Source organism: Eimeria tenella, genomic scaffold (genome assembly GCF_000499545.2).
Source record: "Eimeria tenella Houghton genomic scaffold, Eth_scaff57, whole genome shotgun sequence".
NCBI lineage: Eukaryota > Apicomplexa > Conoidasida > Eucoccidiorida > Eimeriidae > Eimeria > Eimeria tenella.
In genome coordinates, this window is record NW_013543417.1 from 186661 (window position 1) to 204490 (window position 17830).

The 17830-nt window shown below is 46.6% G+C and overlaps 1 protein-coding gene across 1 annotated transcript; it reads left to right on the forward strand.

The window, feature by feature from the left end:
• Nucleotides 1–14916: 14916 nt before the first annotated feature.
• On the forward strand, nt 14917–17619 carry ETH_00003900 (uncharacterized protein; the record flags this gene model as incomplete). Its single annotated transcript, XM_013377598.1, has 1 exon — nt 14917–17619. The coding sequence occupies one exon, from the start codon at nt 14917–14919 to the stop codon at nt 17617–17619; it is 2703 nt and encodes a 900-aa protein (XP_013233052.1).
• Nucleotides 17620–17830: the final 211 nt, after the last annotated feature.

Consider the following 17830-nt stretch of genomic DNA (forward strand, 5'->3'; position numbering starts at 1 on the left):
TCTTCATGCGTACTGTTTATGCTTCCCAAGAGTATGGCCATACACACATACATACATACATATCAACGTAAGTGTGTTGAGCAATATATGATTGGAATCCAGGCTGCTCTTCTTTTGTCATCTACAAGTCAATAAAACGAGCGATGGGAGGAATACTTTTCAGGTCAGCGTTTACAGGCTTCAGGAAGCTGAAGTAATTTGATCATTTTAGCTTGGCGGATAAGCGGCGTAACCGTTCACGCTACATTGATCTGCCTCTTAAGGTAGTTCGAGTATCATATGCTAGCACACCGGGTGAGCACGCATGTGAGGTGCCGGCGAATTTCTAGGACGCCTTACCTTTTCCACGTTGCAACTGTGGTCTCCCAGTTGGTACGTCTTTGGCTCCGAAAAGTTACGAAATTGAAAAGCTCTAGAGGCAATGTCCACTCTACGTTCGCATTTTTGCGAGGGACTTACGAAGAAATACTCATTGTACACGGTGATTACTTGGTTATTCGTAAATGTCTTCGCTGTCTCTCTATTACGGGCTTCCATGCACAGAGCATTCAGGCAGTTGAACCACCAAGCGTCGAACTCCTTCCAGACCTCTCTAATCTATACGTGTCTGTATGTTTCTGTCGGATAGCATGCAGCCCTGAACTTCAACATGAGCAAATGGGAGTTTGTACTTGAAGCCAACATGGGTGAATGGAAGTTTGTTCTTTTATACGCTCATTAGGACAGTAGGGCCGGTAGTAATTCGTGCTGCTTAAACATAGAATGTGCGTCCCGTGTCGCGGTTCTAGTTGAGGACATTGTGTATCCTACATTTACGACAGCATGCAAAACAGGGCACCATAAGAGCTCTATGAGCGTTTTGCGTCATAAATTTCCATAGCAAAATGTTTTTTCATGTACCTCTTCATCCACCCAAGCGGCAAAGAGCAAATCTTGGCCTTGTTTTGACTCCAAGCCTCTCCTGCTCATGCCGTCCTCTGCGTACTCTAAAGGAACTTTCAGCGCCTGAAGAGCAAAACAATGGAAGTCTTCTGCTGTGCACGTCCGCTTACTGTGCTTTAGGACGTGCGTCTGGAAGCCCCGTCGCTTGAGGCTGTTGGATAGGTTGAGTGCTTTAAAACCTTGGATTTGTTAATACGGAGGCGACTGCAGTGACTGCATGGCGAAATCCATTCTTTGCACACTCTACTACAGCAGGATAGGCCAATGCGCTTCCCCCGCAAAACTTTAATGCGTCTGTCCACATCATGTGCCCCTGTTGCTTTATTTTAAACATCATCCGTTTCTTCCAACAAAATGAAAAGGAAACTGCATCATCGCAGGGAGGATTAAAACTTTTCTAAGATTTTTGTTCACCGCTTCAACTCACTCCAGCATTCTCTGCACAATCAGCTGGTGAGCGGCATGATTCAGTGTAAAAGCACAGGTTCTTGGTACAACAAAGCAACCCACTGGGATGGGCATGAGGTTTCACCCAAACTGCCTAATATCAGGCTTTCAGCGGTCATGAAAGCCCGTTGCTCAAGTGATGACCCTCTGCTGAGCTTTGTACGATGAGGAATGGAAACTCCTCACTGTTGTGCACCATGGAGGAATTCCTGAGGATATAAATGTGACTATGAAAAGGGCCATTACACGTCACAAGCCGATACCTTTGATTATTCGCTTATCACTTGCACTGAATCCTGTCCATAATTAATAATCCGCATTTCTATGGCCGCATACAGCTGCAGGCGAGGACCTAACCCAGTTTCTTCTACTATGATCTGCTGACGTTTAAGATCATGTTGGCTCCAGGGAGTATGTTTAATTCTAAGGAGCTCTTGATGCTGGCTTCAGCACAAACTCGCATAAACAGAAAACAGTGCCTTGCTTGATTTCAACAGTGAGACCTTCCCACGCGATGTGGACGAGCCTGCTAGTCCCTTTCCTGGTGTGAGCCTTGCTTTTGAAGTTGCAGTTTCTCACATGTTCTGTGAAGCCGTGGTTGAACAAGTTGCCTAGATGATGCACAGAGAGTGCGTTCTAAGCACAAAATAAGAGCATACTTGATTCGCACTTTTCTCAACAACATTGCGTGTGTATGAGATGATTGCCTTTAGTTTCAATTACGTTTACCGATGGCAGGTACATCACTTGCAAGGTCCTCGTTCCCTACTGTCTTTGTAGCATATACTAGGGCTTTCTGCAACTGTCGTACACTGAAACCAGCGCATGGATGGAACATGCCTTTAGAGCCCACTCGAGGTTTGAAACAGGGAGTGCGCGGGGCTAATCACTTCACATGCGACATGTCTGCCTGCGGGCATTTCCGTCGAGCACGCGATTTGTTGCTAGGTTTACTTCCGCGATGACATTTTTTCCCAGGAAAGCCTTTTGATAAGTTTTCATCTGTAAACACTTGCCATGTCTGCCGGTGTCTGAAATGTTCCATCGACGCCGCGGCTGATCGCGGTGAAGAGTAGAGTGTCTTCTTTTACGCCAGCTGCTAGCATAGGAAACCTACTACAAAGATAGGATCAGGGTGGCTTTAGTAGACGAAGAGGTGATAATGCCGCCTAAGAAGCTGAAATACCAAGCGCGACCGCATTTGGCACGTTAATTGAACAAGGAGGCAGCATAAACAATACTCAGGATAATGAGCAGCTAGTGAGCACATTTCAAACATCATGCAGTCCATGCGGACAGGCAGTGAGCCACAAATACCTCTTGTTGGCCTGGTCATAGTTTCACATTGCACTCTTTTCTGCTCAGTGGTTCAGTGAAATGTTACGGCAGTACTCTCCTATGGTCGCGCTACCAGCGATCCTTTTTTTAAGGACAATTTTTCCGATTAATCTTTTCAAGCCTTGGAAGACATTCCATGTATTTAAATCCAAAATTTTGTAAGCATCTGTTCGGTTTTTAGTATAGCTTTCCATCTTTGTAGTTGACCCTACTATAGAGTACACTTCAGTTTGATGTGGTCAATGGTCACGGTATGCTTGATATATAGAAAGTAAGTGTGGTAAAGACGGTTTTTGCATTCTATTAATTGCTGCCGATCAATTGGTGGCAGCTGCACTTTAGCTCTAGCGGGTCTTTGGCTGCCCGCCGCAAGTATTCAACAACTTAAATATTTATTATTGAGCTCTATCAACGTCAATGCTCTTCTTTGTTCGTAACCTTGAGGTTAAGAATTGTGCCGCCGGAAATGAACAGGACGTGTGTCTCATGCACATTACTTCCTCGGATGAAATTTTTTCAAAGTATTTAAAATATGAGCAAAATCACGGACTCTAAATTTGCATCATGTGAGTGTCGTGATTTTCGTCTTGTTGTACCTGTCTTCTACGTAAAATGCACCTATTTGCTTCGTATGGGATGCTAAATCGTTTCATCCACCTACTTCAAGACGTTTGATTTCTTATTAACAGTTATACTCAATTATCTATGTAGAAGACGGAATCCTCTTGCTTAATGCAGCCCATATGTTGACTGAAGTGTGGAGTGAGTTTTAGGGAAAAAAGGTGCCCTAAGCGCAAGCATCTCATGTCTTCGACGGATTATATATAACAGTATGTACGTTCTGATACTTCGGTACAAATTTTTCGGAATAGCGACTGCAGTTAAAATTAATTGTTTACGAAGTACACTTCGCGCCAGCAGTGTGTGGCTTCAGGAAATCACAGCCTTCCAGGTTAGGTGGTTTTTTGGGCCCACCTCTGCAATGTCTTGTAGAGGGAGGCTGTCGGCCTAATGCTCAGATGTATGTGTAGTTTTGTCGCCAGAAAAGCGGTTGTCCGTGATCCGGAAGACCACTCACCTGCATGCAAGAACCTTGAAGGTCAAAACGGGTGAAGCAAAGCAGAATGGAGTTCTTAGACTTAAAATTTTTCAGTGATCTCCACGTAGCATTATGGCATAACGGGAGCAAATATATCCACAACCAGTCTGTAAGCCTCATGATGCATACGCTGAATGCGTATGACACAGAGATGAGCGGGACATGTCTGTGTAGTTCAGCGTACAGCTGAATGACAGCGTGCAATCGCAAACTATTGTCGCAGCGTTGTGCTGAGCCGACTTTAGACACCAAGCGTCACTTTGTGGCAACAAATATATAACACGCTTCGATACTCTTTGAGATTTTAGTGTCTTGCTCGCTCTGTAGGACGTACGTTTGTCGTGTACACTCAGTGACTTGCAAAGTGATGATACCTCCAACAGCAGCATAGGGTGTATGTGAACTTTGAGCCAGCCCGCTGCTTTTTCTGCATCAGAATGCCTCAGTCAGGTTTTTAATGGTATTCGATGGAATCGGAAAACAGGAAGTGCGTCCAATATTTGCGTGCACCATCCAGGCAACTATTGCCAAAAGCCCTCCCATGCATTGTATTATCTGAATAATGAACGGCAAGTGGGAACCTCGTTCAATTCATCGATTAAATCTGTGATGAAGCAACCTCGCAGAGTCTGATATGCACACCGCCGTATGTGTGTTTTAAGTCGATGCAGTGTACGCGTTGAGACTAAGGCAGCCTGCCTACAAGGTATTGGAGTTCACTCGATGTTCTCTCTTTTGACTAGATTGTGCGTTCAACGAGCTGTATTTCGTCAAAATATCTTGCGTCAATCTATCTTTTGTGCTGTCAGCGAACAGCAAATGGTTCTGAAGGGTAAATTGACAACTCTGTCGACAAAGTAAAGGCATTTTGATCTGTCTAGCTCCCATGTAAATACCACAGATCCTAATGACTTGGCTTCGAGCAAAAAGTTAATCACCCAGTTTTCTCTGCAAAGGGACGTCGGCAAGACGCAAATTGCTGTTGCGGTCAATTTTGTCATTCGCTGTGGCAGTGCCTGTGTAGCTCCTGAATCGTAAGGAATATAGAATTCTGACGCTCTGTGCACATGTAACCTTTTCGCAAGGATCGCTGCAGTTTTTAGAAGCTGTGCGCCGCATGGCAGGAATCGCTTGCACGACAATCAGCGTGTGAGTGACGTGAAACACACGGAGCTAGGTAGGTGCGTTGCAGGTGCTTTGAGATCCACAGACCAGCGGTAACGGTGACTTATCAGCCTCGGAAATGTAGACACTGAATTCTGATGCACTACGCCCAATTGTGCGTCGTGACTTTTCTGCACAGCAAGCGCTCAAATGCTTCATTACAATATCCTGCCGCAGCTTTCACCATCGAAAACGCGGCAAGGCTTGCAGCGGTGATTTCCGTTTTTGACAGGCCGTGATTATAGCCATGGGTGTGCTGGTGTTGTCCGAGAAAAAAGCAGAGAACTAGAGGAACATATATTTTTCAGGATGTACGTTTCACTCACTCTTGCTTTTCAATCGCGCAAAGACTAGTTTTTCGTGTTTTGGGTGCAGCAATAATTTCGATTATGGTTGACAGTACGGATGGGCAGTGCGCCTTGAAGCCTCGCACTGCTCACGAAGATGGACGTTTGGGGTTTATTTTTTGGGTTTATAGATTCAGTAATGGTTTGCTTTGGTGAAAACCAGGCTGTGAGTATCATAAGAAATTGATAGCCTGTATTACAACTCTACTTCACATTGCTTTTCTACTGCTGTAAAAGCTCTGCAATACTTTGGTAAGAGCACAGTCGTGTTTGCGCTGTATTTTCATTTCAACCCTGTTCTGGCTACTCAAAAAGCCTATTTGCTTGTGAATTGCTAACTCAACACGACATGTTACATGTAAACTATGCATACGTTATATGTAAACTAGATGTGTATGCGTACGTATATACATGCGTTATATGTAAACTTTGGTGGTATTTGGTGAGCAACTACTTAACGTGGACTATCGATGAAAGGGTTCCCTTAATATGAAGTGGCATCAGGGCTCCGCACGAAAAGCATGCAACTGCATATTTTTGATTGCATGCACCAGATCGTGGGTGATCATCGGCGTGATGATACCGTGACTGTGAATATTTTGAACTGAGCAAAGTACCCCAGTCACTATGACGGGCCCAGTAGACGGATAGCGAATTCTTCTCTCAGTGAGCTTTAGGGTGTGGATATTAAACGTGAAGTTTAATCGCTAAGGTACCTGTTACGCTTCAACTTCTATGCAGTGATTTCCGACCCAAGAACAAACTGCTGCAATAATTTGAAGCATTTTGGACATCGTGCACACTATCAAAAGAATTATAGCTGTGAAAACTAGGGAGCACTGTTTACTTCGCCAAAGCCCTGGTATAAATTTTCTTGGCGCGTTTGCTTTGAAACAGCTCAGCAATGAGCTCCCTGGCAAGTAGGACGTGAGTCAAACGAAGAACTTGTGATGAGGACAACCCCTTCTACAAGCTTCTACTGATAGGAGAGGCACGTGCGTACGGGATGAAAACTACTTTGTAATCTGATGGGACTTGAGTAGCAGCGTGGAGCTCGCGTTGTATTTTAATGGTGCAAAGTATATGCCGCATTTTGCCACGTATGTGCAATATTTCTGATTTTGTGTAACGCTTAGAATAGCCGGAGTCTTTAGAAAAGTGCAGCTGCCGCCCGCAAGTGATGAATGCTCTGCCCCCCAAAGGTGACGCTTTAGGAGCCATTTACTCTGAGCTACTGAAGTTTCTCAATGCATCAGCCTTTTGGAGTCACCTTTACGTCAGGTGCAGGAAAACTTTGGCTTGTGAATGTGTAGAAAGTCTCCTTATTCCCTTGGAGTCAAGTTTGATGATTTGGGTGCGTTTGCTGCTTTGTTCAAATACTAAAAGGTCAGACGCATACAATGTGGGACTACGTAGAAAGTGCGTCTCACGAAGCATTGATCATAACGATTACTTCCATATGTGATGCTGGTAAGTTGTGAATTGGTCTTTCGACGTTTGAAACCTTCAATCATAATCTTGTTGATTTCCCAGTGCATCATGGTCCCCTTTCCATCCACTATCCTGCACTTCATGTACTCTAGAAACGCGCTTTTTGATGCATGTCGCTAAAATTTGTCTATTTCGCTCCACGACGCCCGAATATCAATTCTAAGGTATGTGTTTTATTGCTGCTTTTGGTGCAGACTGCCAAAGCGGTCATTGAATCACACGTAAGAACCTTCGTCTGTGATCGTTTGCCTTTGCACAAGTATGTGCGTTCCAATGGTGAAACTGTTCAACTGTAAGGTTTACATTTGAAGCGCTGAATTCGATTTAAAGGCTTCACTCTCCATGTGGCGGCAACTTGAAAAAGCAGAAACGAAAGTCGTATGCTGCCCGCTACACATATGCCAACATAAAATTTTTTAAATAAGCAGCTTGTGCGTTGCATGCAACAGCAAAGGCGCGACGATGGGAGCAAGCTTTGCAACAGTCCTAATGGTGGCGCTGTTTTATTCAGTGGTATTCAAGTTGGGGCTTTCGACACACATGAATCGGACAACCTTTTTCTTATGAATCTTGCTGCGTCTTTCAGTAACTCCTTCATTTCCAGAACACGGGATCAAGCGCTTTGAGCTATTGGTCTGAGCAACAGCACTTCAGGTCTACATCATTATGAACATTATGCTCCAAGGCTCCCAGTAGCCAGTTTGTGCAGCCAACAAAACTGACTACTTATGGTGCCGACATTCCGGCAGGTGTCACGCAACAGCACGCTAGTGGCAAAATGCACTTTGCATGTTGCCACTTGATTGTGGCGGCCTTCAATGGCTTAGCTCAGGAAAAGCGCAAGAGACGTGCCAAGCATATGCAAATTTAATGGTTAATAGATTAATTACATCGTTTACTCAGGGGTCTGATGCACGGTAGCTGTTTGTAGTGCGCGCTCCTGGAGGTCGAATGAGTATCTGTCTGCGCCCTAACTCTGCACATTACAGGAAGCCAGTGAGTTTCCTTGTTTCCATGATGCACGTGTTCACGCCAAAATGTCAACAGTACTTTGTATTTGTAGGCAGCTGATCAGGAAAGTCACGTTTCTCAGCTGGTCTTGTGCTCTGGCATCGGTGCAGTGTAACCTGTGTGCAGCATAGAACCTTTAATTGCCTCGCGATGCGAAATGCAATTTTCTTCGTATTGTGTGCTCAGCATCAGAAAAGTGCCTTTTAAAGTGTGGGGTGCAGGCGAAAACATACGGGAACAAATTTGCAGCGGAATCATCCCAGCAATTCTAAAGCTACAGATGCTGTCGCATGCTCCGGGAACTCGCTTTGGTGTTTCGATTGTGTGCAGACACGAGTGGTTCTGTAGCTATTTCGCAGTTTCTTGAAATGTCAACGTTTCTGCTCCATCATCAGAATGAATGTGAGCAGAGCAATCGCTGTCTTTTCTCAGCAGCCTGTCTATTATCACCATCCGCACGTCTAGCAGCAGAACTACCTAAAATGCGTTTGCAGTTTTGACGTACTTGTTGTATGGCTTCAGAGTCAGAACGGTTATGCTGGACTGCGCCAAGAGCACAAATTTGCATAGAAGTAAATATTGCGAGCCATAGGGCAGGCCAGTGTGCCTGCATGCGACAAGTGTAGCTTTTTTCCTTAATTTTTAGTGCAGAATAGCCACTGATAAAGCAAAAATGTCTCGGCGGTTATGAAGCATCGATTTAATTATGGTCCTCGTATGCGTAGTAGGTTGTCCAGGAGATTACGTCATCTGTCGCTTTTTTAGACTTATCGATTTCTCAGTTCACGAAAATGATGAATGCACTACTTAAGATCGCGCGAGCTGGAACTTGCCGGGCACTTTTCAAGACTGCGTATGAGGCTGGGAATTGTTCCTTGATATAGGTGTTAAGGCGTGCATATCATTTCATTTTTTTTTAGAATGAGCTTTCCAGTTCATCGTCGTCTACCTAGTAAATGACACTATGCTTTCCATGCGCATGTTGAGATCACTTGGTTCGTTTCGAGTTACGCGTATATGGGCTTGTTTCTGCTACCTTGATGAGGTATTTGCAAAAGGCACGCAGATAGCTTTTGATTAATGGCACATTTCTGCCGCGCAGTCGTAAGCTCTGAGTCAGCTGCAACTCTTGCTCTAATGCAGACGGCTTCCATAGCTTATCTTTTATGCTTTAAGCTCGTGTTTGGGTTAATTTTGGAACAGTGCGTGAGGCTTCTTGAGCCAAATTTATTTTCTTTTTAAAATGTCATTTGCACTTTGCGTTGGCTCCGTGCTGGCGCCGAAAGCGGACCTAGAATTCGATTATTTCAATTCGCGCCGTCTGATATCGTACCAAGCTAGATCTGCATTGCACTGACGAGGTTTGTCCGCCTCTTAGAACCAGTCCTGTTCCGTGCTGCTATGCACGTCTCGGTTCTAGTGACGCCAAGTGTATTTTAGACTAGCTGTTGTTTACTGCAAGCACCGCATTCTGCAGTTTCACCAGTCCTTCAATATTGCCTACAAGCATTTGGATTTCGTCGTCCGGGTCGTGGTATTCGGTCGCCAATGGCGCAGCAACGCTATGCATAGGCCATAGCGTATCCTCTTGTCATATTTGGAAACGTGCATGCAGTGCAAACCGAGGTGCTTCGATCTAGCTGTGGCCTGCACATCGCCACAGAGTCCTTTTTCTCCAAACGCATCCGACCTAGGGATTCTGGAACCTTTCAACTTTAATTGGCAACCGAACTTTACGCGATCCATCTCTCGCTCATACGAAGATACGCATGGAAGCCGCGAAGTTGCTGTCAGGGGCTAAAGTTTACAACTAGAAGCAAGTGCTTAGATATGTGTATGTGAAATACTCTCTTCAGCCGTCGAATCGCAAAGCTTTGAGCTAATGGCAAAACTTCGACGTTTTTTAGCTAGTCAACAATTCCTTGAAGGAGCAATATCAGTGAAACAGAGGGCTCCAGAGATGCTGGGCTTAGCGTTCGTGCTTACTTTTAGCAGCCCTTCACCATACCAAGTGATAGTCTTAAGTACTGTCGTACATTTCCTTCTTGCTCGACAGTTCGATGGCGAAGAATAATGTGTGAGATCGTATGGCGTCGGTGCGATGGATAGAATGGGCTTCCTCGAATGCAATGCTAGAAACAACTAAAACAGCAAAACCAAGCAGGGGGCCTCTCCAAGGTCATTGTGGGCAGACTGAAATCCGCTTGCGGAGAAAGTGTGCCTGCTTCCGTCTTCTGGCAAGCGGGCAAAACTGGCGTCAACAAATGGAGATAACTACTCTGAGGAAACCTGATCGCTCGGTTTTCACGGGGTTTGCTGTTAGCATAGAATGCAGTTGACTTCTGCGTGTGTGCTTTCTCTGAAATTGAACACGGTTCTTTATCTGATCTACCATGTAGACTGGCTCAGAGCCAAAACGTAAGATGTTGCCATCTCCAAAGAGTGTTAACACTGAGCAGTGAAACAGCACTACGATTTAGCGTTCAAGGCGAGGATCGTTCCGCGAGGCATGCCGTGTTTATAATTTTCAACGGGGCCCATCCAATGACCAGAAATCTCTCAGTGCCTTTGCAGGACAATGCCATTAACTTAAATCAACCCTTACAAGGATCGCTCAAAACCTTTATCATGATGCCACTAAACTTCTTGTGCGTTGTGTTCTGGGGAAACTATAAGACGAAAGCATTAGCTTGTCTAAGGCAATTTTTGACTAAGAAGAGACTGCAAAATCCAGACGCCTTTTCGTTGGTGCAAAATATGTTATGGCGCAGTATGACGAAACTATTCCAAATCCAGGAGTGGTCATTCCGTTATCTGCGTGAGCTTGGGCACACGGCAAATAGTCATCATTTCTAAATGTTTCGTTGCTGTAGAGACACTAGTGGGGCACGGCAGGAGCATACGAAAATCCACACAAAACTAAACAGACCTGCACCTGTATATGCGTGTGCAGATTAGTGCAGATTTGCGGATGTACGTTTTTGTATGCATCATTTTCTGCTATGTATTATCATGTTCAACCCGGGACGCAGGAGAAAAGACGCGGAAGCAAACGCGCGTAGCTCTAGGAGTCCCTTGTGAATGGCTGGCTTTTACTTAGCAGTAAGCGTTCATTTGTAATTTTTTCAACAATTTTGGCCCCAAAACTGCAAACTTTTCAGCGAGCGAAATCCTCTGTGACACTGATAGGGTTGAGCACAACATTGCATAACGAAAGCATACAACCTCGCGCTGTGGTGCTCAATTTCCAGTGTAGGCCATACTCGGGATATTGATGCCAAGTATGCCAGATTTCCGCCCTGCCGTGAAATATCAACATTTACACAGGTGCTGGGGCATCTCTCGCTGCTGCACCTGTGCGGAGGGTGTTCGGTACCGCGATGCACTGTCAGAAATGTCCTCAGGTGGGAGACCAGCGCAAGCAGTGCGCCACTAATTGCAAGATGAACGTGGAGTGTGAAGGGCGCCCTACCCCTTCGCGTATTCGCCCTGCCGTGAACATTTTGACATTGTTCAGCAATATTGTTTGGCAAATTGAGGTTCCCTGAGGCACTGCGACGCTGCCAGGTGTGATGCAAGCCTGCACATCCGCCGGAGCCTATGAGCCTATGGTTCTGGATTCTTCTGCCGACCTTGCTGTTACCTGGGCTACCACGGAACCGGAGCACGCAAATATCTAATTTTGTGTCTTTAATTGTAGTCGATAGCTAGCGGAGTTACTCGCAGTGTAGGGACTGAATGGCGGTAGTACATCGATGCTGCTGCAGAAGCTTGTGTGGGGAGAGCGCCGGCAACCAACGTGGGGCCCCTGGTAAGCGCGTTGTGATTTGCGATTGAGTGTGACACAGCTTCGAAGATAAGTTTCTGTATGAGTCACATGTAAAGGACTGGCCTACGTGAAGAGATACATTGAGGCCTCTGCTCTGGTACTGGTACTCGGCTCTCTTTCGGACATCGTACATATGATTCAGTCTACGTCCGTAGCTCACGAACAGGTATGCCCTGGGACTCGATTCTCTTCTCTAAATTCTCCCCAACAATTTAGAAAACTCCAACTAACATTTCTCGATGGTTAAGGAATCTAAAAGAGAGATCCGGAATACGGCACTGACAGTCCTTTCGGTAGGTCAGCGCCCTGGCCTCCCCGTTGCCTGGCGAGCCCTAAACTTAGGGCCCGCTATCCTTCTACCGAGGCTGCTAAGGCCTCTATAACCGTGTAAACTGGCTAGATTTATTCTGTCCAATCACTGACCTCTGGAGGCCGCGCGGAGGATTCATTGTAGTCCCGTGCACGACAATAACAGCACCGGCAGTGATGGTGTCGTGGCACCGTAAGGCTGAAGACCTACTGAGCGTTATGAAGATGTCTCTGCTAAAAATGACACAAAACCGCCTAAAGAAGTCAGTGTTTCGCAAAGAAAATATTGAAAAGATACTCTAGCATGGGTGCCATCGATTATACACGGTGCTCATGATGGTTTCCCGTTCCTTGGTAGGGAAGCGGCGCGCGTCTAGCAGAGGCCTGGAGAAGCACGTCAGAACATAGAAAAACAGACACACTAACTAAAGCAGCTTCTCTATTTTCATACGTCTATCTGGTGGTGCAGCAATCTTGCTTTCAATGTGCTCCTCCCCCTAGCGCGTTTGCTACATCTCATCCAACCGAAAATTTTCGACGTGCCCTAGACCCCATTTAATTACACACTAAAGTAGCCCATGAAACTGTTTGGCAAGGAAAAAGCTTGGTTATCCCACTGCCATGAACAGAAAGCACTCTGGACATCGAAAAGAGTCTAAACACAATCAGTCTAGGTAAGCGTTTCCCCGATTCTTTCTTCAGCGCGACAAGGAAAGCGTCTGAAAACTTTTTTAGCCAGAGCTGCAGGTAGGTCCGAGCAATCAGCTCTTAAGGTGTTTTACAAGTGTCTCGACGCTCCACTAGGATCTTAAGGGTGGGCCAGTCGGCAGAAGGGCCTCGATGTCCCTACTCCTTGGAGTCGCGGTAGGGCGAAGGAAAGCTTCATAAAGCTTAACAAGGTCACAACCATTCGCTGAGTAACTTTGGGTAGAAAATATGGAAAACGAGGGCCGACACAACTGCAGAAGCATTGTATGAGCATCACAGTTCGGAATACATCACAGTTCGGAATCCGCAAGTGATGAATAATACTGCGCAGATCAACCCTAACTTCATTACGAGTGAAAACTCGGCAGATTTTGGATAATTCTCAAGAAGTTCATCAAATTGGTTGAGATGACGTGAGCAGCATGCTTACAGCTCTTTATTGCAACGGTAAAAGCAATGCACCCGGCAGACCAACAGCTGGAGCACCTCGCAAATGAAACGCACAGAATCTAAAAGAAAAATGAAATCGAAGTCATATCGTCGCACAATGCAGATTTACTTGGAGCATCAACTGCTGCAACGTTATGCTTGTGAGGATGCAATGTGTAAGTGAAGCTTGTATGTTGCGAGCTCCCCCAGTAACAATAACAAGTCCATCAAAAAGCCCAGTTCATGCTTTCTCCTCCCGCTACATTTCTTGTGCCTGATTCGTGTGATCTGAGTCATCTGGTGTGGACTCTCGTTTCTTTCATGCCTCATCACTTGTACTTCATATTGCATACAATCGAGCTGATGAGATTATTTTAGTGGAGCAGCCCTTTTTTAAAGTATGCACTGGGAACCTCTCCATAAAATCGCAATACATTTTTGCGTATGTTTTTGAGCCAAGCGGAGAGCCCGTTGACCTGATTGTGGGGGGCCAGTGAACGGAAAGGCGTGTATGAATGCATCTTCAAGTAGTGACGCTTCATGAAGGCCTGATTTGAGCAGCGACCACCTCACCGTCTCCGTTGAAGGGCTGATGTTTAGATTTAAACTAGGAGAAACAAACACTTCTTCTCTCAGAAACCCTCAAGGGGCTATGTTAGCTCCTAGCACCTTGGCTTGTTCAGACGACCGTGTCAATGTCCGTGATTATCCGTCCCTCACGCAACCTTTTAAATCTGTTCATCTATAGAAAGGGCCAATGAGTGAAAAAATTCGTGGATCGATGTCCTTTCCATCCCGTCCGAATCTGCAGTATCCACCAGCAATGCCCAGAATGGGTTTGGTTCCCTGCTGGTCAGTGTATGCCGAAAAATCGTGGCTTTGGGTGAAACCTTTTGTTTGGCGTTCAGAACATCAACTATCAAGCAGCCAAATATAATATGTGAAAAAGTAAAGGGTTTTCATGTTTATTAGTTTGAATGCAAGACCGCGACCGGCACGTTAGCTCTGTTGTCTAGCTCTGCCGAACATGTTCTGCACATGCTTGTAACCTGCATGTTCAGCCGCTTACATGGGGTAACATAGACAATTATCCCATATTTAAACTGAATTTATCTTAACTACATGCTTCAAAATCTCAGAGATCGTCTATTCTGCAGAGGCAGTACAGACTGCCGATTGGGTGTAAGCATGTCATCAGGCAGATTCCTGTTGTTCACCACACAACAGTTTGACCACTATCGATGCAAGGAAGCCACTTGATGTGGCTATCACTTGAAGTAGCAATAAGATCAAATCGCACCGTTTTCTTTTAATCGTTGAAGAGAAGTGACAAATGATCTGCAATGAGCGTCCACAGAGTGCTTCCAATCGGCTCCCAGCGAATCTCTACGTCTTCCCACCTATTGAATTCAGATTTTCCATGGGATATACTTGAAGTAGTCTTGCCGGACAGTCCCTTTCACTCTGGCAGTAATCGTATGGATTTCTTGAGGGCCAATCACTCATAAGGCCGACGTATTCTGTCTCACTCGGTTTTTTCTGAACTGGCGAAACCGTTCAACCTGCTGTGGATAGCAGCACGCCATCCACCGTGGCGTTTTCCCGCGAGTACGCATGGTTGTTGTTCGACGTGGTCTAAATGGCCTAACGATCCCTCACAGAATTTGCAGGGGTCGAGCTTCACTGTTACATGGAATCTTCAACACTACCTTAATTAGCTGTCCAACTGCAAGTGGACAGCTGTGCACTGCAATCTTTTTCCAGCATACTACCAAGTCCGAGACTGCACAACTAACGTGCGAATGGAGAAGCAGGACAAGCGACCAAGATGGACGACAGTTGTGAGGCGCGGAAAAGTGGCACCGCAACGGGAGACCCCAGCCCCCCGGAAACGACCTCTTCCTGATTCTGAAGCTCTTCAAAGACCTCCGCCGACTGTCCTCGCGAATGCTTCTTCGAGTGAGCAGTGGGCTGCTCACTGGCCTTTGCTGCCGAATTCTCCAAATGTTGCACGAAGGGCGGGAATCGAGACAGTCACCCAAAACGACTGTGTCGAGCCCCCGCAGCGACTGGAAGAGGCTCGCCAGCAGTCTGCCATGTCGGCTTCCACAGATGCTGAAGACAGTCCTGAAGGCCTTGTAAAGTCTTTGGAGGACACTGCAAGTCATGGGAAAGGCGAGCCACAAGCTGCTGCCTGCGAGTTGGAAAACGCGGAGCGGCAACAGGAGCAACGCAGAGAACTGGCCGCACTTGCTAGTCTATCAAACAAGATCCAACAGCCACAGCTTCTTCAAAATGCCAACTTGAAGTTTTCGACTGTGAACATTGTCTGCTCCAACCCACGGTTCTCCACAGCAGAACGGGGAGCGGCGGCTTCAGTGTTCAACTATAGTGGAGAACGAGCAGCCCCGGGCGAACTAATTCATGCAGCGCAATTCGTGCTGAAAATGTTGGAGGCCAAAACGCGCAGAGATGAGTTCATGAAAAGAGCGGACGAAGTTCTTCTTACAACCCCTCACCGAACCTTGAGCAATGAGAAAGAAGGCACTGATCAAGCAGCAACAGTGCAATCGGGCGATCCTGATTCCACCTCATATCCTGCGGGACAGCAGCATGCTTCTACTAAGGGAGAGCTGGCAAGTTCTACGCTAAAGCAAGAACTGCAAGAATGCCAAATTGAGGAAACTGCATTCATTGACTTCATTCCTCATGTTCTCCATGCGTTTCGCGCCGTCATAAGACGGTCAGCGGCCCCTGCTGACGCCCTGATATATCAGCAGGTCATGAATTTAGAAGGCTTTCTCGTGAACGCTGCTGCCAACAGCGTAAGCTCTGGCGGCTCTGAATCAACTGAGCACCTGAAGGCCCACTTCCCTTTGGGTAATCGAAGCGCTCAGCAGCTAAGCGTCCAGCACCTCAACGAGGCGACAACACATGAACACTCGACGCTGGAACGCTTGGATCGAAAGCATCAAGAATTTATTGCGCAGCAAAAAGAACTTTCTGCTCAACGAAGAGTCGGCGCGTTGGCCTGTTCTTCCATTCATGCACCATTTCTGGTTATACCTTCTCAGCATCCTTCCCATTCTACTCGCTTGCAAGAAATCCTACTTCACCCTACATTTCCACTGCTCTTCAATGGTCAGAAGGCGTTGAAGCAAGTGAAAACGGATGGTGGCTCTACAACCGAAGAGCAATGGATGGAGGCACAGCAGGAAGGCCAGAAGGATATCGTACTGGAAAATCACGTACTGCACCGAACTCATAAGAAGGAGCTTTCCATCAACCCTATTCAGCGGCCGCAATCAGTGAGAAGTGAAGCAGCTAAGAATGCCCATTCTGGGGAGGTGATGCCAGCGGATAGAAACTCAGGCCATCCGTACCCTAGGTTGGGTTTCTCATCATCGGTGGACATTTTCCTAGGCCCTCAATTGGACAGGTCTTTTCCCGGAGCGCTGGACAAAAATAATAATCAGGGGCTTTCTGCTTTCCGTCAACACTACTCACAGACTGTAAACACATGCGATGTTGCCCAAGCACACTACTACTGCCGAAGATTTGCACCGAGCAGCGAACAGCCAGATTGCCTTCAGGACGGAGCCCCGCCAACAACGTTGAACGCTTCGGAGCCATCAGCATTGCACAGAATCGCAGGCTTCCCCGAATTAACTGCAAGCGCTTCGGTGGCCAAAGACCCATTCGGGCACGTTTGGCAGCCCAGCTTGCATGAGTTTCAGACGCAATTATGTGGGCAGCTCCAAAACAGATGTGTACGTCAGCCCATGTCAGCTGTACTACTACGCCATGACGAATCTAGTGAAGAGTGGTCAAGAGTTAACGCAAAACTCGGGGAAGGGATGCCTCACCAAAGATCGTTACAGCACTTGCACTCACTTCTGACGATTCCATCGCCGGCTCCTGTGCTTGCTGCTGGTAAACTTCAGGCTTGCTACAGCAGCTGGTTTTGGCCGCATTCACTGGCCAACTTATTCGAACAGAATCATATTTCAGAAAGAATAGAAGCCGGTGACCCTATTGTGGCGAATCAGCAACATGGGAAGCCCATCTGGGATGTTCACAACCAAGATGCAGCAGATTGGGCCAACTGCAAAAGACTCTTTTCGGGTGCCGTGTCCCCTTCTCACTTACATGACGACGAATTTCACGAACAAGATTGCAGCATGAGCACACAGCACAGCCGGGATAAAGAGCTAGCACACCTCACACAGAGCACGGGCGATGTGCAACTTAGTGATGATAGGTGCAGCCGCAAGCTACCGCGTGCGCAGTGGGAGCGACTTAAGCAGCTGCGGCAGCTATCGATGCAGCAACGCGAGCAACGAACGTCGCAACACGAAAAACAACAACCAGGAATACAGCTTGAAGTAGCCCCTCGCCAGCAGCAACAGCAACGCTCACAAAAGAATCGGCAGCAACAGCACAAGCCACAGCAAGAACAAAAGCAGCCGCAGAACACACAGGTAGCTGAGCCACTCAGAGTATGACTATCCCACAGATCTAATTCTAAGCTTCAGGGTAGATCCACACAAATGAAGAAAAATCGAAGAAGAGGAAGGAACAAGAGGGGGAGAGCGGAAGCTTCCAATAAGAGTGCACCCACTCAATGAGGTATCCAAATATTTCCTAGGCAGCGCTTTGAGATGTGATGCAGATGTCAACGAACTAATTACATAGGACAGCAGATGAGACGGCATG